Raw genomic sequence first — 24,989 nt, 5'->3', positions numbered from 1 at the left:
TGGCTGTTTTGGGGTTTGTGTGACCTCCATGCTGCAGAATGCTGAGTGCCAGTTGAATTGGCATGACTGCCTTTCTCCTGTTCATGCCTTTCTTGAGAGTTGCTTGCCTCATGGGTCTTGGTTTCTGACTTTTTTTGTGGCAATCACTGAGGTTTTGATTTCACTGGTTAGTGACGGACTTTGAATTTCAGACTTTGTCTTTCAAAGTGCATATGCGTTTTTTTGTTGGGGTGTTGTGCAAGTAATCTGTGTGCTTTTTTAGATGCAGAAAGATTGAGAATGGCAGCAGTAGACTGGCAGGTATTGTTTTTTGGTGCTATCTGGATATTTTTGTGCTGTGGGCTTGGTCATTTCATAGGACCGCTGGCAGCTTGTGTGGTCCTGGATGGCTTCAGTGTACTTGGCTAGTCGAGAATGAGGGTCCTCAGCTGGCATGGAGGACTGGAGAGCTAAGTCCTTGATGGGATGCTTCATCTGCTGGAGGTGCAGGGTTCTGGTGTTTTGGCTTTCTGCACTTTTAGAGCCTTTTCTTTTGCTGGTTTCTTTCCGGGCTCAAACCCCCCCCCGTAAAAGAAAGAAACATTCAAATAATGTAACAAAAAGATCTAGGATCTAATCCCTTGGATTTGAAGTTGCTAGAGCCTACATTGAATACCAGGTCATACTCTGATCTAATAGGTTTGGTCCACTGGGGTGTTTCTACCTGACTGCCTATCAAAATCGGATCTGACTGTGACTGTTGCTGTGGGACTACCTCCTAGGATAGGACATGTGTGCGGACTCATTTGGATCCAATCGATCTAACCATTTTTTCTCTTCCCTTCCTCGGATCCTAAGACTGGGATCCGATGGATGCCAGGTGCCCATGGAGAGCTGTGCATTTCTCTGATCCAGCTCCTTTGGACCAGTTTGTTTTTTTACAGATCCAAGGTGCTGTTTGAATCTGACGACTTCATTATTTGTTATTTCTGCAGCCCATTCCTTGCAATGCCTTTGGGCGTTTCGGATTCTCACCTCATATTTTTGGCCAGTTTCTCATAAAACTGTGGCTTTCTGGCAAATCACTGACAAATCATTGAGGACTGAATTCAGAAAATAATGCTAGACGTATGTGTTTCAGACTTTATATCTTTATGAAAATGCATGCTAATGTAAAAGCTGTTAATCTATCAACTTTCTAAGTTTGTAAGAGCAATATTTAAAAAAGTGTCCCTGTTTTTCTGCCTTTGGCCCTCCATTATTTGTGGCCTTGTCCAGATTTCTTACCCTTTTAGGTTGAGAGGTATGTTTAACTGTGATATGCATTTGACTTTCAGACTTCATCTCCTTCGCAGGAATACAGACAAAGAGGATCATGTTATCCTAGCAGCCTTTTAAGTTTATGGGACCATCCTTGGATATGTTTCCATGTCTTTGGACCTTTGTCCCCCATGCTCTGTCAGTCTTTCTCCAGAGTGGTTTGCCTTGAGAGGTTGAAAGGTGTGCTCCTTGCCCTGCATGGGGATCTTGTAATTTCCGCTCTGTGGTAGATGCGTGGAGGTGTTCACTGAGTCTACCTTGCCTGCCACAATCTTTAGTTGTTTGTTTGAAACCTTGCTTCGAAGGCTGGATCTCTGTTCCCAGTGCAGGTTTGTTCCGGTTCCCTTTTTGAATTTTGGTGGCAATAACTTGTCTTGTGTTGGTGTAGCCATTGTCTCTGTAGCTCAGATCTTGCCTGTCTGCCTCCAAGGTGGTTTTCTATGGGGCATCTCCTCCTGGGCATGCAGTTGATGAGAGCTGGTGTTGTGGTTCCTCCGTGGGATCTCTCATGGATAAGAGGATTCCCCTGGCTTTCCACTTAGGTGTCCCCTTCCCTTGGTCCTTTGTAGACCACGGAGGTTAAGCTGAGTGCGAAGGCAGTGACTATGTCACTAAGCAGGAGCTGGTGTTCAAAGTCCCTTTATCCTTCCTACAGTATCCCAGCACTATGGATAATTTTGATGAGTTCACCTCAGATACCTCCATGCTGAGGTCCTCTATTACCTGGACACTCCTCTAGACCTTAGAGGGCTGTGAGATGGAACTTCAATACTCTCCCAAACTCCATGTCTGCAGAAGATCTCAAAAATTTCAGCAGAGGGTGCTTTACAACCAACCCACCCTAACTAAACTGTTATCAGATGTGTCTACAAGATGCCATGTTATGTTAAGTAGCTCCTCAATGTGTCATTGTTTAATGCCCCTTTAGATGGCTTCTCTTTGTTCAGGGCATCGGTGAAGGATGCACTGTCCTGCAGCTTACAAATTGGATGGCAAAACCGTAGGTACCACCAGAATCAAACTTTTCTTCTCTCGTTAACGTTCTTTTCTAGAAAACACAGAGGCATTAAGAAAATGTAGCTAAAGACCTTTTGGGGTTCTTTAGGATTCATTTAGGATTCATACCGGAACACTTCCTCCAAGGGTAAGGGAGGGCATCTTAACTACAGTCTTCCTCACAGATGCAGAGGGGTCTGAAGAATTGTCCAAAAGTGACCAGACAAACTCCATACTACTGTATCTGTTATACTTTATTTGTCTCAGAACAAATTCTTGCCAAACAGTTAATTCTTTCAGAGATATTTCAATTCTTATTATAACACAGCTAGACAGATGATGATACTGATGCGCACTCAGTAAAAATGTCACTAAATGAAAAACAAGCATTGTATACTTTATATACTTTAAACACTGTTATTTTTGATGTATGGAAAGTCCCTGTAATGCAATGCTCATGTTATTTTTGATGCAAACGTCATGCAAAGCCAATTCAAACATCATGCAAAGCTCATGTTATTTTTCTGTTATGCCAAAATCATGTTATTTTTAAGATAAAACTGTCCCTGTGGTTCTAACGTCTCATTTTTTCATTGCTAAAATGCTATTTTCGATATAAAAAGTCCCTGTGATGCAAATGTCTCTCTCTGAAGTGCTGATATGCAAAAATCCATGTTATTTTTGAGAAGCAACAGTCCATGTGATACAAACGTCATTGATGAACTGTTATTTTTGATATGGAAAGTTCCCTGTGATGCAACTGTCTCTTTCTGTTGATAATATGCAAAAGTTCATGTTATTTTAGATGAAGCAGTCTCTGTAATGTAAAATCAATGATACGTCCTTATTTTATAACAGGATGCCATGAGCCCACAGCTATATGTTATTAATATCTAAACTAGACATTTCTAATATATCAACAGCTAACTGTTCTTGCAAAGCAAGCTATATTATTTTGAAAACCTGCTGTTCAGCCTTGCATATTTTTCCTTTCTGCACAGACAGTATTTTTGGGAAAAACATTTTAATTTACACAATATCTATCAGGGTCCACAGAACTAGGGCTCTAAATATTCCTTCTTTGATAGGCCCTATCAGCTTCCTGAAGTATTGCTGGAGTGTCCACCTAGCAACACTTTTGGGGCCATGTTTCCTTCTATTTGGACTCTTGGACTATATTACAAACTGTCTGGGGTGCCAGTATAAGAGGTTTCTACATTCCCTCTTCCCCAGTATTTATCCTCTCAGAAAAGACTCTGCGGTTCAATAGACTCTAAAACTGTGCAAAAAAAGAAAAAAAAAGGAGACTGTGATCCTGGCACCAATCTTAAATCTAGATAATCCTGATCACTATGTCAGGAGCCAAAGTTCAGGATGCTTTACAGTCCATCCTGCTTCCTATGTGTAAGGTCGATTGAATGTACTCCATTCATCTCCAGGATGCACATTATCACATCAAAATAGATAGGCACTCTGGGAGTCATCTGCGTTTTTGACTGGGAGCCATTCACTATGCATTCAGATCTCTGCCCTTTACTCTCACTACAGCCCCCGGGGTGTTTACCTAATGCTGGGCAGTCGTGGCAGCTCACATGAAACTAGTAGGATTCCAGCAGTTTTTCATGTACAAATGACTGGCTTCTCACTACCATAGCCAGATATCTACTTCTACAAGCCAAGGTTTACTTGCTTTGTATACCTTTCAAATCCCTGGACATTACAGATAGTATAACCAAATGAAAACAGAATCTAGGATTTACTATTTTCATACATAGTATTCAGCAAAACTACAGTTGTTAACCACTGAGTCAACATCAGTTTTTCCATTACTCTAATTCTTCTGGCTACATTTTTTCATACAAAGCCTTGTATAGACTTTGATGGTACAATAGTCTATTCTTTACCAGCGTCTATTGTCTCCTGTAAATAACTCACACAAATTTGCAAGCATTGTATTTATTGGGCAGATCCTGTCAGAGGTCATGTTTTCCTGGCAAACCATTCTCCTTTTTTCTTCCTCTACTACCTACAATAACCATGGATGCTTCCTAACTATGGTGGGGGTGCATATTAAGTGAAGGATGGTCCAATCATATGGTTCCCCGTCGGAGACCAAATCACTTGTCATTGTTTCAGACACTAGAGTGGTATCTTCTAACATTGCTAGCCATCTGGGAATCCCCCCATACACCATTAATCCCTAAATGTTTTACAGAAAGCCAGCAGGCTCTTGTTATCCTCTTGCTCCCTTCTGGCCTTACCAGGTATGGTGTCTCTCTCTCTCTCTGCTCTTACCCGTACAATCCTCCAGGGTTTCTGGGGCCCAGTCTGCATCTCTTATCTCACCCGTCAGAGATAAGATATCTCAGTTTCTATACCCTCTACTTAACCTCATGGTTTCTCCAATTCCAGTGATAGTACAATGGTCCAACCTCATTCCATCTGTTCATGACATCTTTTTGCTTCCCGCAATTATGCTAAGAAGTCTATAGAAGCAAGAGAAGAGATAATCCATACAGGCTTTCAATAAGAACATTGGCCCCTTCTCAGCTCCTACTTCTACCATCCTTCCTTTCCTTGGCAAACCCTTTTAAGGAAAAGACTAGTTTCTTTCTATTACACATCAGTTAGCAACTATATCAATTTTTCAATCTGGAAATGAATTCCTTCCTTTGACTACTTCCAGATTGTGTAAACCTTTCCTGACAGGAATCTTTCTGCTTAGACTTTCCATGAAAGACTCCTCTTCTCCCATCAGTGAGGAAGAATGAAAAGGACAACATCAGATTTAGGAGTTATGTACTTACCATAACTTGGCATCTGTGTGGTCCATTGTCATTCTTCCTCGCGTTCCCTCCCAGCCGGATCTATATCACTTTGTCAAAAAGCTATTCATCGAATACTTCATCAAACCCTAACCGCTGAAACTTAGTCCATCAAACAATCATTTCAGTGAAGTTTTTCCCAGGGAGAAAAATTAGTTGGCCATCATTGTGAGTTTGCCGTTTTCCCCACTGTAGTGCGTTCTTGGAGTTGGTATATTTAATTGGGGGGGTTTAAATTGTATGTTTTTTTGTGGTGGTTGGTTGGTTAGCTGAGTAATTTTTTTCCTGGAGAGAAACTTCACTGAAATGATCATTCAGTGTATTAAGTTTCAACAGATAGGGTTCAACAAAGAGGTATTCGATATATGTTTTTTTTTGACAAAGTGATTTAGACCCCTTCCAGCCATCCCCAGACTTGTCATTCCTAGAAGGATCTTGGATGATAGAGGAACTTTCACGTTCCTGATTTGAACCTTAATCTTTTCCTTATCTGTTCTGTCTTTATAAATCAGTAGGCAGCAAACTCAATCCAAGGAATTTGGGGATGGTGTAATGCATTATGGAAAGAGAGAGAAGCTCAAGACTGGGATTCAAAGTTTTGGAAATGCGGCCTAGTTTGATCTGAGACCCATCAATGAGGAAGAATGAAAATGGACAACACAGATTCCAAGTTATGGTTATAACTCCTAATTCATTACTAATTAAATTAGTTTAAGGATTAATTTTTGCTAGTTTGCATTATTTGCAGCTTTACTTGCTCTGTGATCCCCCTCATACTTTTGTTATGAAAACTGAAAGTGGTATATAAAATTTATAGTGTGTATAGATAAGATATGAGTAGCTTATATTCACAAACTGTTTTAGTGATTTGTATGTATTTTGACAGAAGTAATTGTTTGGTAATGATTTGTAATTAGGAAACTTTTGCCTCAGACCTCCACTGACTATGGACTTAGCTGAATTAGACAGCCTTATTGTAGAACTAATCACCTGATGTTTTTTTAGTCATTCAGGAGTTCTACAACAGAAGAAGCTTTGGATATTTAGTCTGTAGTAGTAATATTATATCTAATGTTGTCAATTTTCATTCAGTCCTCAACAATTGGGTTCAGATCTGACTCTACCGTTATTTTCAGCTTGTGGCCACTAATAATCTTTCAAGCTCTTTCCTTACTGAAAATTCTCTATTCCCTAACATACCTCAGATCTCGTTTGCCACTTTCAAGTTTGGACATGGTCGCTGTGAGATCTCAAGCTTAGTGTTAGTTATTTCAGAATTAAGTCGAATTTTATTATATTTATATCTTTGTATCTTAGTACCTTTTCATAGATTACTTCTCTTACTGTAGTTTCAGCTTTACCTCCCTTTCCTACACTTTTGTGTATTTCTTGTTGGTAAAACTATCTTCCCCTTTTCTACATGTTAAGTGTATTCTTGATGCCATTGTTGGTATTTCTCTCTTTTTTTTTTTTTTTTTTGTCTTTACTGAGTAAAAAAAAGTTTTTTTTTTAATTTCCAAACTTGTTATTAATATGTCTGAAAAGCCTTCTGGATTCAAAAAATGCCAGAAATGAAGTCACTTTACTGCTTTCAGATGACCATGCTTTATGCGTCTATTGTCTAGGCCCACAACATTTTCAAATGGATTGCAAAATTTGCAAGTCCATTAATCCCTGGGCCATCACTGACAGAAAAAAACTAATTCTGAAAGGCTTGCTACCTTCCTCCTTCTCTGAGGCTCTGCCCCCCCTACCAAACCTAAACAAAAGGAGTTTTCTGGAAAGCATTCAGCTCCATCTGGGTCCTCAACCCTACTGTCGGATCCAATGATGGAACCTCTTAAGAAAAAAACAAAAAAAATCGCATCTGATGCCTGCTCCATTCCTGAAGCTGGTTTTGGAAAGTAAATTGGCTTCCTCAGATCCTATCCTTCTGGATCGAAAGTTGTTACCTAGGACCTGTTACTTGCCCACCATAGATCTGGTATCCTCTTGGGTACCATCTCCTTTTTTGTAATCCTGCTGGCTCTCCATGTCTCCCTCCATGACATCTCATTCTTCCTGAAGTCTAACTGAGGCTGATGTGGATAGAATGGTGAGGAAGTTTTTGTCAGTGCACATTCAGATGGGAGTTCTTCCGGCTCCTTTCCCTTCTGGTCAGGAAGCCTTACTAATACTAAACCACTGATCTCAGCTCCTTCTCTGATCTGATGTGTTGTTTTGGAACCCTTCGATCAGAGTCTCCCAGAATTGTCCACATCAGATCAAGAAGATCATATTATCTTTGGCTGCGAGGCTTTCTCTGAGGGCACCAGCTCATGAGTGTTTCTGAGCTGAAGCTCCCCTGTCTGGTCTTGGGTGTTAAAATCAAATCTGAAGCTGTCAGTGCCATCTCTGCCCCTAGGAGCTTTGGCATTGGATAGCTCGGCTCCAACCTCTGCCTCGGGGTGGATTGCTTTTGGGGCTGTGGAAGCCGATGGGGTGGAAGCATGTCTTCTCAGCTCTGTCAACTTCCTTCTCCCTGGATGATTCTGCCTTTCATGTAGTGGAGAAAGTGTTCTCTGCTTTAGCAGAATGGACAGTTCCTCCCCCCACAAATCTCCCCTCTGGATCTCATAAGTCTCTGTGCCTTGAGCCCCATTATTTTACTCCACAGGGGCAGCCATCCCAAAGCCTCCAGACTACCAAGCAGGGTATTGACTATTTCTTCTGAAACTTATCCAGAACACCCCACCAAAGAAGTCCTGAGGAAGAGGAGCTGCAAAAACAGGCACTTGAACTCTCCTCAGGAGCCTGTCACTGAAGATACCAATTTTGATGATGGGAAAGGGTTCCCAAGATCTCCAGCCGAAGACGTCTCATTTGGAGACATCCTAGAGATCCTTAAACAGAGGGCTGGTTTGTCTACCAAGAACCCTTCCCAAGAGGAATCGATATTCCTTGAGGCCTTTAGGTCTGACCCATCTACCTCCTGGGTAACTCCAGCTGCTGATTAGCTCATTGATTTGACCTCTAAGAGGGCGCAGAAGGAACCGGACACAGTTGAGACAGTCCCCAAAAGACCAGACCAGATTTTGGCACCACTTGCAGGAAGGGAGTTTTGGAGCAAGGGACTACCCGTAGATACCATGGTCAGGATGGCAGTCATGAAGAAAGAACTGGGGGAACAGAGTTCTTCTGTCCATCCCCCCCCAACAAGAAGTCAGGGGTGTTGGACAGATTTGGGAAGCTTGTGTATGCTTTAGCGACGTTTGGACCCAGATTGCTGAATTATTTGACACATTTCACAAGATTACAGAGGGATCTGATTAAGGAACTTTCAGAATCCCTCTCTGGGACCAGTACTTCTGAGCCTTAGTGTTCTGTGGCCTCACAGATGGCTACCCTACTACCGATCCCCAACTCGTCCATGAGGCATATTTCACATGTGGCTGAAGGCATCTCAGGGAATGTGGGTTCAAGAATTTCCATTAGATGTCATGATTAGATGTGTTTGTGTGACTTTACGAACCCCTTAAGTCCTCATTTTTATCAATGCACCATTTGACAGAAGCTCTTTGTTTGGTCCTAAAGTAAAGGACAGACTCTCCAGGTGCAAGCAAGATGGAAAAACCCTCTCTGCAGTGGGAGTACATTTTTCAACCCCTCAAAGGACCTTTTCCAGGAATCAGTGGGAAGGTCAAAAAATGTGGTTCAGAAAGTCCCAGGGTCCTTTACAAGATCCCCGTGGAGATGGGGCAGAGAAGGAACTTGAATGGAAGATGCTGCCCATGTGACAGAGGAGGCCCGGAGAAACAGGGATCCAGAGATTCCTTCTCTGATGGACCCTACCTGCATTCCTAATAGATGGCTAATTGTCCACCTCTGGAGGCAATCAGGGGTCATTTATCAATGCACCAGAGAGCTTGGCTAGCCATTACAAAAGATACATGGGTGCAAAGGATTATTTCCAGAGGTTATAGAATTCCCTTTTCCCTTCCACCTCCACCTGTTTGCAAAATTCCAGCTGTTCCACCCAGTCAAAGCAAAGCAGCAGCACTAGAAATACAAAAGCTGCTACTATAAAGCCACCAAGAGGTCCCACCAGACCAGATAGAATCTGGAACTTACTCAAGATTCTTTTTAGTGCCAAAGAAAACCGGACTGGAGACCAATTTTTAGATCTGAACAGTCTGAACAAATTAGATCTTCACACCAAGTCCCGGATGGTCACGGTTCAGTCTGTTCTGCCTTTTTTGCACAAGGATGACGGGATGTGCTCATTAGACCTTCAAGATGTGTGCTATGACATAAAAATGAACAGAAAATCCAGAAATTAAGAAGGTATTTATGCTTCTGGCTGGGAGACGGTCATTACCGGTTCAGAGTACTGCCCTTTGGCCTCACCACAGCCTCCAGGGTGTTCAGCAAATGCATGGCAGTAGTAGCAGCTCACTCGAGACTGCTGGGATTCCAAGTGTTTCAGTACTTTGATGACAGGCTCATTACTGCCTCAACCAGGTATCTACTGATGAGAGCTTTAGACCAGGTACTCAAGTCATGCTCCCATCTGGGGATCACAGTAAATTACAAGTCTGTTAAAACTATCTCAGACATTGGAGTTCATAGCGGCCCTTTTCAACACAGTATCTGTGACAGCTTCTCTTCCTCTGTCAGAAGTACAGACTGTCAGATTCCAGCTGAGGAAGATAATTCACAACTCCACAATCTCAGCCAGATATTTCCTACAAACCTTGGGATCAATGTCTGTGGCTATAGTTCTAGTTCCAGTAGCAAGGTTTCATATGAGGATCCTTCAATGGATGTTAGCAACAGTGGTCCATTCTGCATCAGCACACGTCTGCTCAGATAAGAATTACCCAAGTGTGCAAAAAATACCTTTGGTGGTGGATCCATTCAGACTGGGTTCTACAAGACTGTCCTTCACTCTTCCTCAACCCAACACCATAGTGACCATGGACGCATTCCAGATTGGGTGGGGGATGGCACTTCCTGGGAAAAACAGTCCAAGGCACATGGTCTCCCAAAGAGGCCAATCTCCATTTCAGTATCCTGGAAATGAGAACAGTGCTCTTAGCATTGCAGGCCTTACAAGATTGTTTCCCTTTCTGGGCATTTTCAATTCAGACAGACAGTATGTTCATGGTTTGGTACATCAACAAACAAGGAGGAACCAGATATCATTTGTGTCGAGAAGCTCTCAGAATTTGGCAATGGGAGATCTCATCTAACCGCTTTCTGATAGCAGCACAAGTTCTGGGGAGATCCAACGTGATAGCAGACAAGTTGAGCAGGTTCATTCTACTACCTCACGAGTGGTCTCTCAACAAGAATGTGGCAGAAATTATTTTTTGTCAATGAGGCCAGCCATGCTGTGACCTGTTTGTGTCTCCCCTAAGCAACAAGTGCAACAGGCTATTTGCCCTAATCACCCATTCAGGGGAGTCACCAGAAGATGTTCTCCTGTACAATTGGCCCCCTGGTCTCCTCTGTGCTTATCCACCAATTCCCTTAATCCCCAAATTTCTGCAGAAAGCATCCTGCTTGAAGAGCAAAGTCATCCTCATTGCCCCTTACTGGTCTCAACAAATTTGATTCCGCTTCCTTTAGCCTCATCTAATCTATCCTACTTTAGAGTCTGAATCCCATTCCAGATCATCTGTTTCACTTGACAGGTATGATTCACCCAAATATCTCAAATCTAAAATGGACCACATGGTTTCTCCACTTCCATTGATAACCAGACAACATAAACTGACTTCCTCTGTAGATCATCTACTTTTGTCTTCCCACAAAGCTTCCACAAGGAAACTTTACAGAAGTAAATGGAATAGATTTGTCTTTTGGGTGCAGCAGAAACATATTGACCTTCTTACAGCACCAGTTCATAGTGTCCTCAAATTTTTAGCAACAAGCTTCAGTGAGGGAGCAAGCTCCTCACCTATTAGGGTACAACTAGCTGTAATTTCTAATTTTCATGTTAGGATTGGAAACTAGTCCTTGGCTGCATCTAAACTTTGTAAAGCCTTTTTTTGAGAGGTACCCTTCTTTTGAGAATCCCTTATAAAGATCAAACTCCTCCTTGGGATTTACATTTGGTATTACAATCCTTAATTCATTCACCTTTTAAACCAGCAGCTAAATGCGAGTTAAAATTTTTGACCTCGGAAACTATATTTTTGGTTGCCATCACTCTGCTAGAAGACTGCCAGAACTTCAAGCACCGTCTTCTAAACCTCCTTACTTAGTATTTCATAAGGATAGAGTGACATTACAAACCAATCCTACCTTCCTTCCTAAGGTGGTGTCAGGATCAAACATCAACAAATCTATTAATTTGCTGGTTTCCTTCCCAAATTTTATAAAGGTGAATATATGTTAGTCTTACTGGATGTTCACAGACAATTGCATTTTTATTTGCATAGAACAAAAATTATTATAAAAACAGATAAATCGTTTGTTTCCTTTGCAGATTCCAAATTGAGCAAGGCAGTCACAAAGGTAACCTTAGCCAGATGACTAACCAGTTGTATATACTTTGTCTGTAACAAGTTAGGTCTTTCTTTACCAAAACCGTTGAGAGCCCATTCATCCAGATCCAAGGCAACATCTTCAGTATTTTTATCCAGAGCTTCCATAGCCAATATATATATGTGGCTGCTACGTGGGCTAATCCTCATACCTTTATTACTCTTTGCAAATTGGATCTGGTCTCAAGGGGAAGAGCAGCCTTCATCTCAAAAGTGCTTGGGAGTATCCTCCTGGGATTTCAGTTAGCTGGGGTCTCCGTCCCAGTCGTTGAGGAATAAATGAAAATTAACGTCATCAGATAAAAAAAGTTATGTACTCACCATAACATTCCATCTGTGTTGTCTATTTTCATTCTTCGTTAACTTCCTTCCCACCAACCCCCTGCCATTGAACTAATGACTTCTGGAAGAACAAGACCTTGTAAAGGAACCACTGTTCCTTAATGTTGAGCTCCAAATATGGATTTCTGTTAACATGTTGCCAATATTTTCTTTTATACTATAAGCCAGCAAACAAAATGTGAGGTATGTTATGGGATAGAGCATTATATGTAAGGGAGGAGATTGAGAGTTTGTTAGTGGCCATGACCTGAGAATAATGGCTGAGTCAGATCCAAACCCAGTTGTTGAAGAAGAATGAAAATAGACAACACAGATGAAACATTATGGTGAGTACATAACTTTTTTTATTAGTAAACCAAAAAGGAGTGCAGTCCCACAAAGGAAGATCTCCAAAAAGTTGAAATGCACTTTTAATATATCCAAACACGCACAAAACACTTCCACATTAACGCTCTTCACTAAAATAGCATTTTCGTCTCCTCACTGGACTTCATCAGATGCTAATACTAATTAAACACACATATTTATATACCTCTATTAAAACTAATAATCCAATAAAAAAGCTTCAATTAAATTTGAATGCAAATATAACTTTACATTTGCAAAAGATGATAAAATAACAGAAGTAAATCATAAATTTTTCTTTCTATAAAAATAATTAAAATAATTTATACATCTTCATTTTCTTATAAATAATTAAAATACTAGCAAGTAATAATTTAATACATCATAAATACTTAATTATATATATATATATATATATATATATATATATATATATATTTTTTTTTTTTTAGTGCATGAACAAAGGTTAAATATTGCACTTTCTCTTTTTTTCCTAGGAGCAGAATCCTCCATCTTATGAAGAGTCATTGAGGTCAACAGATGAACAACCTAATGAGAGTACAGACCTTCACATGGTATCAACACCAGCCTCTCCAAGCAGAAGCTTGGAAATGTCCAGTGAACTCACCATTCATGAAGATGGAAATGTTTCTGAAGAAAGCTACGTAATGAATGCTGAGTCAAACAATTTAGAACAAACCTCAATGCAAGAAGAAATACATGACTCAGAGGTTCCTGTCCCCTGTACAGATTCTAACATATCAGAGTGTCCTCAGTGTACAGAATCTCTTCCACCCTGATATCTTTTCAAGACGTCACTATACATGAATGTCTTCAACAGTAAACTTCAGACAGACTCAACAGATGTTTTTAACACAAAATACTTATTTGTAATATTAGCTCAGTGTGTTTCTGAGCTCTGTCTGCCTGCTGCATTGCCAAAGACCACTTTGGTCCACTGAATTTGTTACAGTTTTGAGTCTTTTCATATAAAATGCAGACTCCACAGCCTGCCTTAAACATCGGGCCATATCTGTTTAACTAGAGTCTTTCCCACCCTTGAAGTGATCTTGGCTATATTTTTATTTTGTCATTGGTTTGTCAAGCAAATGTTTCATTCATTTCTAATCCTCACACACAACTGTTTGACGTATACTCATTTACCTCTTTTCCAATCAGGTGAAAATAATCTTGTCCACCTGGACCACAGATTCTTGTACTACAACCATCAGGACCTAGTAATTGTTGAATGAGAAGGGCTTAAATCCAGACTTCTGTTATTTTATCATATTTTGCAAACGTAAAGTTATATTTGCAAATTAATGTTAGTTTATCATGCCCCTCCTACTGTGACTGCATGTTACTTGTAGCTGTATACTTTTTATATGGTTATTAAATTGAGCCCTTTCCACTCCTGTCTTAAACACACAACACACATCTTCACCCCCTTTTACTAATTAATAACATGATTATGATTATGCATGCAGTATACTAGAACATATATCAACATTGATCCTTACCTGTATGCTTAGACAACAGATTTGACATTTTTACATCTTAGGTGGGAGCATGCATGAGAAATTTAATTTGTTGCTGATAATATGCCAGCTGCTTCACATTACAAAAGGTATCCCAAGTGTTCAGATGCCAATTCATTTCAAAACTGGTTTTACATTATATACATATTTTTATCTGGAATATGGGTTCTGTAGTAAACCTTTACAAATGGGTTGTTTGTCTTTCAGCTTTTTCCCGGTAAGGGGTCGCCACAGCAGAAGACCCGGTCCGCTAATAATTGGCAGTAGATTTTTAGAAATGCCGAGGTGCCAGCTCGATGCCCAACCTTCAACGAAGGCACGCCCATTTACACACGCATGTCTTTCAAACGCTACCCAACCGCGGGGAGGACATGCAGACTCCACACAGAAGGCACTCCCAAGCCAAGCTGAGAATCAAACGGGAGAACCTCTTGCTGTGAGGTAACAACGCTTCCGCCGTACCACCGTGGCATTGTAAACCTTTACAAATGGGTACTGTTTAGAAACATATGTTTCTGCATGTTTGTGTGCCTCCTGACATGCTGTTGTGCATCCTTCTTCCAGGCCCTATGTGAACTTTGCCTTTACTATTATCCTCTTGCTGCCATCTTCACCTGTGAATGCTCCTGTGGCAAGAGAAAATGTGTACTATCCACCATATACTTGTACATACATCAGGGAAAGGTCACCTCTGCAAACCTACCAGCACCAAGGCTGCTGTTTAAACCTGGGATGCCAGCATCAGAGAAAAACTTTTCCTTGAAGTCAATATGCCCACCCAGATTAAACAGCACTATTTAAGTAAATTAACATCTGATGATGTCCTTTTCATTCTTCCTCACTGTTAGGTCTCTGATCTGACTCGACCACATTCTACAGACTTGGATCCCAATCTCAAGCACTTCCCTCTACCCACAATGTTCTATCCTCTCTACAGCTTCCCCAGATCTTGTTTGCTGCCACAGCGAATAGAAGCAGATTTCTTCTCTTGAGCAACTGCAAGTAGCTTAAGCTAAGTTTTTGTCCTAGTTATTAAATTTTCTCTTTCTTTTTATTAACCTTTCTATTTCTTTCCAACCTCCCCTCCCAATGTTTCTGCAAGGCATTAGAGTGTCTCTTTGCCTTTTCTTTTCCTCTTTTTTTTTTTCTCATCAGGGCCCTTCCCACCTTCTGATTCAAAAATATTAGAGTTGGTTAATATTATTTTTAGTGTGTGTGTTAAAAATTGTGAGCTTTAAGAGTTTTGATAATTTAAATAGTTAAGCACTTAAATAGTCTAGTCACCACTATTGTAGTTTTTATTACTCTTTTCAGCTGCTGTTAATATTGTTTATCAGGAACTGTGAGTTTCCTTCTGTGTTCCAAGGATGTCAGACAAACCCTGCAGTTTTAAACATTACTCTTCCTGTTCCCATAAAATTGTTCAGTCAGACACACATGAGAAATGAGTGTATTGTATTGGGCCAGAGCTTTCACAGTCTACCTGTTCTATATGTGAAGGATTTAATACTCAGGCTATCGCAGACCGCAGGAACAAATTGATTCTGAAAGGTCTGTTGCCCATGTCTTCCTCTTCTCCAGGGGCTCAGCCCCCCTCTGTGAGTTGTCATGGATCCCAGTATCCTAAGAAATGCCCTCATAAAACTTCAAGGGCCTCTTTGGAACCACCAGTGAAGGTCTTGAAGCCCTTGGATCCAAGACCGGCTCCTACTGCTTTGGAGTCGAAGTGTTCCTCGGATCCGATAGATATAATTTTTGTGTCAGGTTCCCCTAGTACTTCTACTGCCTCCTCAGATCTTAAATCTAGAGATCCTACAGCCAGAAGCCTAACCCATGAGTATTCTATCTAGGGATCCTACAGCTAGGAGGCCAACCCCTGAGTATTCAGTCAGGACTCTTTCTTCAGCCTTGCCTTCAGAGTTATTACAGACTCCTGAAGAGCACTCTAGGCCTGGTTCAGCTACTTCCTCCAGGTCTTCTAGTAGTTTTTCTGATATAGACATGGACAGGATGATGCAGAGATTTCTCAGAACTCAGATTCATATGGAGGTTTTGTCAGCTCCATCCCCCTTCAGGTCCATGAGTGTTCCTGCCCAAAACTATACAATCTCCTTCTCCAATCTGACCAGCCATTTTGGAGTCCCAGGATCCTAGATATCCCAGAGAGTAGATCTTGGATCAGAGTGGTTGGTGTCAGATTTGAGGGTAGGGGCTCTGCTCTGACTTTGGATCCATCCCTTCCCCTCAATGCCTTGGCTGTCGATAGCTTGGGTCCAGTTCTACCTGGGGGCTACGGCTCCAGGGTTTTCCCTGTCCTCTGTTCCTCGGCTACCTCTGTTCCAGGGAAGAGGGAGGGGGGCTCATCGGGTCCATCAGCTTTACAGGTTGTGGAAAGGGTTTTCCTTTCTCACTGAGATCTGACCTCTTATCCCTGATCCTCCCCATTGCTCCCCTTTGGATCTGAATACTGAGCCTGTCATGCTAGTCCAGGGTCAGCCCATCCCAAGAAACCCCCGAGATCTCCCTTAAGAGGGAGCCCCTGCTTCTTGTGATACCTCCCGTGATCATCCCTCAGAGGAGGCTCATCGTAAGAAGTCATTCAAAAGGAGGCACTTAGACTCCCTTCTGGAGTTCCTCACAGAGGACACAGAGTTCAATGAGGGAGAAGGATCCCCAAGATCACCACCAAATGATGTCTGCTTTGGAGACATCTTTGAGATCTTTGGGCAAAGAGGTGTCTGGTCTGCCCAGAATCCTTCTACTGAGGAGTCCCTTTCTGGAGGCTTTTGGAGCGGGCCCATCTGCGTTTTGGGTGACCCCCCCCCCCACCAGTGGATGACCTGATAGATCTAGTCTTCCACCAGGCCTGGAAGGAGCCAAACACTATTTGAACCCATCCTCAAGCATCCTAATTTTTAACCCCCCCCCCCCCAAGGACAATACCATATTGGACTAAAGGTGTTCCAGTGGATGCAATGGTTATGGCAGCAGCTGCTAAAAAGGAGCTAGCTGAGCAGAGCTCTTCTGTCCATCCACCTAATAGGGAGTCAAGAGCGATGGACAAATTTGGTAAGCCCAGCTACACCTCAGCTCCCTTTGCGCTGAGGTCTTTGAACTATTTGGCACACTTCACTCATTTGCAGAGAGACCTGTTCAAGGAGCTTTCCAACTCTCTTGCAGAGACCATGTCATCGGAGGACTTCAATAAAGTGTCTCCCCAACTGGATATTTTTTCCTCTCTCAATAATTCTTGCATGAGGCTCATCTCCCATACAGCGGAGGGCACCTCACGGGCAGCCAGCTCAGTATTACAATCAGAAGACATGCCTGGATGAGGTTTTGTGATTTTGTGGAATCCTTTAAGGCATCATTTGTTAATGGCCCATTTGATGTCTCCTTATTTGGGCCATATGAAAAAGATACCTAAACCCGCAGTGAACAGGAGGGAAAGACTCTGTATACCATGGGGATCAAGTTTCCTACTCCTCAGTGCACTTTCTACAGGAATCAGTGAGGTAGTAAATAGACTTGCTTTCGAAGATCCCAAGGGTCTTTTCAGGATCAGCTCAGGGCTTCTTCCCCTAGAGGCAGAGGAGGAAGTTTCAATGGAAGACACCACCTCACGGGCAGAGGGGGGTCCACAAAATCAGGGCTACAGAGAACCTACCTCCGATGGGCCCTACCGATGGTCCTGAAGCATTGCCCGATTGCTTGGCTGTGCAGGCAGTCGAGGGTCATTTTTCACACCACCTAGGTGCCTGGGTACTAAGCATAATATCCAGAAATTACTACAATCCCTTTTACCTTTAACCTCCTCAGTCAGGTATTCCACCTAGTCAGAGAGTGTATGCAATAACAGTGATACAAAAACTACTGCAAAAAAGTCATCCAAGAGGTTTCAACTGAACAAAGAGGATCCAGAACATGCTCCCACTTCTTTTTAGTCCCAAAAAAAAACCGGGGACCTGAGACCCATTCTGGATCTAAGCAGTCTGAACTTGTATGTAAAGAACTCAAAGTTCTGGATGGTTACGGTTCAGTCCTTTTTACCATTGTTGTGAAAGGATGATTGGATATGCTCTGTGGATGTACAAGATGTGTACTACCACATCAAAATGGACAGGCATTCCAGAAGTCATCTGCACTTCAAGCTGGGTGCCACTCATTACCAATTCAGAGCTCTGTCCTTTGGACTTACCATAGCCCCCCGGGGGGGTTTACTAAATGTATAGCAGTGGTCACAGCTCATCTGAGACTGCAAAGATTCCATGTGTTTCTGTATCTAGGCAACTGCCCCAACCAGGCATCAACTAATTCAAGACAGGGATTATCTATATCAGATCTCCAGTTTCCTTGGCATCACCATAAATCTATCCAAATTGAATCCTTCTCCAGTACAAAGACTGGAATTCATTGGTGCTCTGTTGGATACTTCAGATCAAATGGCGTCTTTACTCCCTCATCGCATAATGACATTGAGACATCAGGTGCAGTCCATTCTAGATACTCCATCTCCACCGGCAAGATTGATACTTCAAGCCCTTGGATCTATGGCAGCTACCATCAGTCTGGTTCCATTAGCAAAATTTTTTTATGCGAGTTCTCCAATGGACTTTGACTGCTCAATGGTCTATTCTTTACCATCTCTTATCTGTTCTTATCAAACTAACTTCAGTCTGCAGATGTCATCTTCATTGGTGGATTTGTCAGACAATCTTTACATTAGTAGACCTTTCCTTCTTCCTTCCCCTCAGCCACAGACACTTCCTGGTGGGGAGATTTCATGGGGAAGATGGTCCAAGGCATGTGGAATCATTCAGAGAACAGGTTGCATATCAGTGTTCTGAAGATGAGAGCAGTCCTTTTGACATTGCAAGCCTTTCAGGATGGTCTTCCCTTGGGAACTATTGTGGTTCACCAACAAACAAGGAGGACCCCATTCATCTCTTTTGTGAAGAGAGGACATGAGGGTCTGGGAATCCGCGATATCTTCAGACCACTTTCTCCCTGCAAAACACATACCTGGGAAGTCCAATCTTTTGGTGGACAAACTCAGCAGATTCATTCTGGGTCCTCACAAGTGGACTCTCAATCAGTAGTGAACTTGAATTTCAGCCATTGGGGCCAATCTTGCTATGACCTCTTTGCCTTCCCTCAAAACAACAAGTGCAGCAAGTACTTTGATCTGATTCCCCCTCCGGGGGAAGTCACTGAGGGATGTTGATTGGCCCTCTGGTCTCTTTATGACTATCCCCCTCATCCATTGATCCCAAAATTTCTTCAAAAAGCCAGGAGACTGAAAAGCAAAAGTTTTGCTATTTGAGCTTCTAAGAAGAATATTGATCCTTTTTCAGCCCTTGTTTCAGCCGTCTTTTTTTTTCTTCATGTCACTATTCAAGGAAGGGGCTAGTTACTCTACTTTTAAGCTTCATCTGGCAGCCATATCAAACTTTCATGCTGGGAATGTTTATGGTTCCCTTCCTGCATCTAGATTATGCAAGGCTTTCATGAAAGGGATTTTTCTACTTTGAACTCCAATAAAAGACCCCTTTCCACTGTGGGATTTCACATTGTTCTTCAGTGCCTTATTCAAAGGCCTTTTCAACCAGCTAGTGATTGTGACATAAAATGTCTATCCTGGAAGACCATATTTTTGGTAGCAGTTCCATCAGCAAAGATAATTTCTGAACTTCAGGCTTTGTCATCCAAACTGCCGTACATCATCTTTCATAAAGATGAGTATTCTTTCATACCAATCCATCCTTTATGCCTAAGGTGGTCATAGAGACTAACATTAATCAGTTTATTCAATTACCAGTATTCCCAAATTTCTCTAACAAAGGTTGAATATATGTTGCACCTTCTTGATGTCCACAGACAGCTTAGTTTTTACCTTCATAGAACAAAACATTATTGGGAAATCTGAACAGCTGTTTGTATCCTTTTCTCCTAACCATGTAGGTCAAGCAGTCACTAAAGTTACTCTGGCCAAATGGATTATGGATTGCATTTCTTTCTTTGATTTATTGAAAGAATGGTCTACAGTTAGCTCACCCTCCTAAAGCCCATTCTAATAGGCCTATGGCCACTTCATCTGCTTTTTCCTCCAGAGCATCAGTTAACAATATTTGTGCCACAGCCACCTGGTCAAAGACTCATACTTTTGAGACTCATTGCAAACTGGATATTGTCTCCCAAAGCAGAGGTTCTTTTGGTTCAGCAGTGCTCCGGCATATCCTTCCTTGAGATCACCCAAAGATAAGTAGCTGGAGACACTAACCCAGTAGTAGGGAAGAATAAAAAGGGCAACATCAGATTTATAAGTTATGTACTTAACATAACTTGGCATCGGTGTTGTCCATTTTCATTCTTCCTCACCTTCTCTCCCAGCCTTCCACCAACCTAGTGACTTCTAGAGGGTTGAGTGAAATTTTTAGGATCTTTTAGGATCCTGGTTTGAGCCTCTGGTGGTTCTTTCCACCTTACGATTTCCTTATACAGTTAAGCAGTAAACTCAATTTGACAAAGCTGTAGAAAGGTTAGTGCATTGTGGATAGAGGGAGGAGCTTGATATTAGGATCCAAGTCTATAGAATGCGGTCAAGTTGGATCTGAGGGTCAAATCCAAGACCCAGTAGTAAGGAAGAATGAAAATGGACAACACAGATGCCAAGTTATGGTAAGTACATAACTAATAATTTGCTATTTTATTTAATGCCTGAGTTATCAAGTTAGTGATTTATGGTCGTCAACGGTAATGAGGTTTTTCATAACTCCTTGCTGCCTGTGTCCATGGTCCCTAATCTTGGGATTCTGCATTCATTTCCAGCATCCCAACAAACTTGCAAAAGCAATTTTGGTCACAGGAAGAGTTGATATAAAGCTTCATTTGATGAGGTCAGTGAAGTGTCTGCCCATGTTTTGTGCTGGTACTATGTTTTCTGCCAGTGCTACTTTATAGGCTTTTTTTTTTTTTTTTTTTTTTAGCCCTGGTCTCCAAGGTGACAGCCCACTCTTATCAACATGTCACCCCATTTCACCATTGCAATAAAAGGTAAGCATGTAAAGCTTCTTCATTCCTTTCTCCTCCTCATGACACCTCTGCAAGTCCCCAAGCCACTAATTAAATTCTGGTCACATTCAGGGCTTTATCCTTCTATGCCAAAAGAGCAAGTAAATTAATATTACTGAAACATGTTTATGCAAATTGTGCTGCAGTTGCTCCACCCATTTACAAATGTATTATTTCTGAAAGGGTGTCTTTTTTTCCCATTTGGTTTTAAAAGTGTAATAGAACACATTACAGTGCATTGCAATTTTTTATGAATTCCAATGAAATTTAATTTTATGTTCCACTAATGCACCTAGTTCATAAACATGGAGTACAAAACAGCCTTACATTTATTCTACTTCCCCTCATTTGAACCTTTCAGAAATTCTGCTGACACAAGTTTATTGGGCATAACACTATGCTTAAGAATCGTGAATGAAACACTTTACTTGGCAATTAAACACGTGTGCTAGTAGATGTTTTGATACTTGTTTGAAATAAACAGGAATGTTATGGGATGATATTTGTGCATTATAAACAAAAAAAATGTAAATTGTTCACTTATTTTGTTTCATGTAAAATGTAATTATAAAACCTCCTATAAATTAATTTTCCGTAGATTATTTTATACCTCCTTCTTTATTCTCACATCAACCCCATGGTGAATGATATGTGGTCTAAATTAGCTCTATGATGCAGAGTGATAAAATCTTGAGTGTGACCAGGGTGACCCAAGCAGTGGAGGAGGGGTGAGAATGAGTGTCAAAAGCCACTCCATTCAGTCTGGAGAAGAGGAGGAGGTAGACCTGCCTGCTGCAATATTGGCATCTCCTGGGGAGAGGTGCACAACATATGGTCTGGAAAAGTCTGCTGCTCTGTCAAGCCACAGTATCGTAGGAGCCTTCAGGCAGCATGTGTGGGAATATGCATATTCATAGGGGAAGGCATAACAGGTTCTTTATTATAAAAGTACTTTTATCAGCCACTAGGTAGGAAGTTTGTGTCAGAAAATGGAAATTCATCATGACTGCCTAGATAATGTCCATGCTGTGACCAGCTCTCATTCTAGTTATGGGGAATGAATGGGCACAACTGTCAGGCATGGGGACAGACATACCCCCAAAATTAAAATAAATAAATAAATAATGTGTGCAAAGTTTAAAAGAAGTTTCTGTGATTGGTCAGATTTTAAGATGTGTGCCACTATAATGTGATAGTTTCAAAAAGAATGCACTGTGACACTTTTGTGACAAGACTTCAATATTTTGTGCACTACTAAAATCTTGTGCACCTAGAACCAGAAACATAACTTGAGGTTTGGAAGTTAATGACGTGTAGCTTATCTTCAGGTATATTAATATAGCCACTACAACTACTGATGTATACTTTATCTGATGGCATTATATAATTGTTTTACTCTGTAGGCATGCTATCTTGCATGAAAAATTTTAGACATAGCTAGAATATTTAGCTATAAGAACAGTATTGTAATAAATCGGCATGCTTCCAACAGTGTTTGTGGGGTTTAGGTACAAGGAATACTAGACTATTCATAACATAGTTTACATTAGTATTAAACCCAGTATGTGAGCCTTAAATGTGGCTTTCTATAGTTTTGATGGTACTTGGGTATTATCGCAACCACATTTCCACACTGCCATAATTCATTGTGTGTGTGCAGAAACAGGTCTCCTAACCTAAAAAGGGGTCTGTAAAGAAGTAACCCTTACTCTGTCACAGTGGGTATGACCCAGGAAGAGGAGTAAGGGTAAAACTTTGTACTTGGGGGTGACGCTCCTCATTGCTCCTGTAACTCCACAGTGGCGCACTACTTGACAATAGCTGAATTTTTCAATAAGATGTTATCAAAAGGAAAACGAGTCACGAAATACACCCTGTTACCATATGAAACTTGCAATCTGTCAAGGACAAATTTCGCATACTTCAATAGAAGTGACTGCATTAAACAATGTAAACTGTTATTCAAAGTATTCTGGATGGCTCGGCTAAGACATAGCGGACTGCTGTACAGCTGTGGTTCAGAAGTTGTAAGGCAATGGGGTTGATAACTGAGGTGAGCTATAATCAGAAGTGTACATAGCACTTTTAATAAATTAAACTGCTTCTTTTTCTTTCCTGCTGTTAGCTGGAGTACAGTAGTGATCCACATATACCCTTTTAAAGCAATGTAGAAGCAGTTGCTTTCTGTTTAGCAGACTTGCTCAGAGTCGTGATGCTTAAGAATAATTTTCTTGATAGTGATGTTATTGCTGCTATAAAAATGCTAACAGTGCTTCAAATGCATGCAACAAAAGTGAAGCAAACCTGTGTTTTCCACACAATGGTATAGCTACTTCAATAATACGTAACTCCCGACATTCTTGACACTGGTTTTATGCAGTCGTTTCTACTGAACTATGCAAAATTCACAACCACGAAAATGTGGTTTCAATAATACGTAAGTACCATTTTGATTGTAATGCAGAAAATTGCATCTTCTATGGGGTCATAATAGTATTAAAGACAAACTTACTGAAGCCTGAATGACCAGCCTTTCAGCCAACCATAGCAGTAACCGATAAAAAAGTCAACATTATTTTTGCATCCTTGACACTCCTGATTTGTAAATTTACTTTCTCCAAGGTCAGTAACTCCTTGAAGTCCTTTTTTGTGCAATCTCAGAGTATAGTTAGAAATCAGGGGTTTGGTAGCAGCTATCCTTTCTCAGATTGGTGGGTGCAGGAGTGATGTACCCATGCTGCAAAAACATTGCTATTAAATTCATTCTTTTAATATACTGTCATGGTAAAATTATCTGTAGTAGACTGCACACAATATAATTTGTTTGTAACCGTTTTGTGTTTGTATTAGTAGAAGGATTGTAATGTTGATAGATCTCAGATAACAGTTTGATCGTTTTACATAAATTCACATTTTTTTTCTATTTTTCTGTCAGTGTTTTATATTTATTTAAGTGATGTAATGTTAAACATTTAAGACAAATATGAAATAAAGGTGAAAATTGTCACTAATTAAAATATTGACTAGGTTAGACGATTGTCAGATAAGCTGTTATATAGCCCCCTATTAAAGACTAGGGACTGAGGAGCTTTTTATTTAACAGACTGATATACTTTTAGCTTTTTTTTTTTCTTACTGCTTAGGTGTAGCAAACTTGTGTTACTTTCATTAGATCTGTGTATTAGTGTGCTGTTAATGTTCCAGCACCATTTTGGTGGTATCTGTGTCTTTAGAAGACACATCAGGACAGATTATTTTCTCAGGAATTTCACTACATATAACAGAAACACATCAGCTAGCGATCTTATAGCTGATGGAAAAGGTTTGTTTTTTGTAAATTAACTTTGATGTTACCTTACTGAAAAGACTGTCCACCATAAAAACAGGAATTACAGAAGTGTCTGCCTTTCCCCATTTTTGCTCACGTGGTCTATCTTCAGAGTTCATGGCTGCAGTCTTTATTCATGTTTCTTTACCAACATTATCCTTTTCAAGATCAAGGGGGGAGATAGACTGTCTCAGTAAGCTGGATGTGTAAGGCAAAGCACCATTTCTTAGTGGGATTCTAGTGATTGTGGGACGCCTGGTACACACCTGTGGGAATTTTAGATGATCACCAATTCATCTTTAGGAATGTGAGAGAGAACTTGGACTAACTCTCACCCATTAAAAAAAAACAAAAAAAAACAGTGGGAATACATGTACACTATGTATAAAAGACAGCCCAGCCAGGCACCAAATACTATGAGACAGCAGTACTACCTGCAGCACCAATGCCACCCCTGGCTTCAATCCTGATTTAAAATTAAGTCTGGATAGATTGTCTGACCAGGCATGGCACTGTCCCATTCTACACCAGTGTGACACCCCTTCCATCTGTTTATAGACTCATAAGTATATATGAGGCTAAAGACCACCAGGGCCTTTATAAGCCTAGCCGTACTAGCCAATCCAGCTGTTTGACTATGTATCATAGATGTTTATTAGGAGGCGGTATGTTAGGAAGTTTCTAGAGATTATTTGATATCCTTCTTGTGTATTAA

At 41.0% G+C, this 24,989-nt stretch overlaps 1 protein-coding gene across 1 annotated transcript in view; it reads left to right on the top strand.

The window, feature by feature from the left end:
• The window catches only part of LOC122812934, a 774,249-nt gene extending 760,885 nt beyond the window's left edge, over positions 1-13,364 (top strand). Inside the window, exon 5 of the mRNA XM_044084997.1 lies at positions 12,835-13,364. Coding sequence (XP_043940932.1) covers positions 12,835-13,137 — 303 coding nt within the window. The 3' untranslated portion in view covers positions 13,138-13,364. The remainder of the gene's footprint in view (positions 1-12,834) is intronic.
• Positions 13,365-24,989: the final 11,625 nt, after the last annotated feature.

The sequence above is a fragment of the Protopterus annectens genome, chromosome 10.part0, assembly GCF_019279795.1.
Source record: "Protopterus annectens isolate FY-2018-M chromosome 10.part0, PAN1.0, whole genome shotgun sequence".
Taxonomy (NCBI): domain Eukaryota; kingdom Metazoa; phylum Chordata; order Ceratodontiformes; family Protopteridae; genus Protopterus; species Protopterus annectens.
The sequence above is the reverse complement of the archived record's forward strand: the minus strand, read 5'-3'. Positions and strand labels throughout refer to the sequence as shown.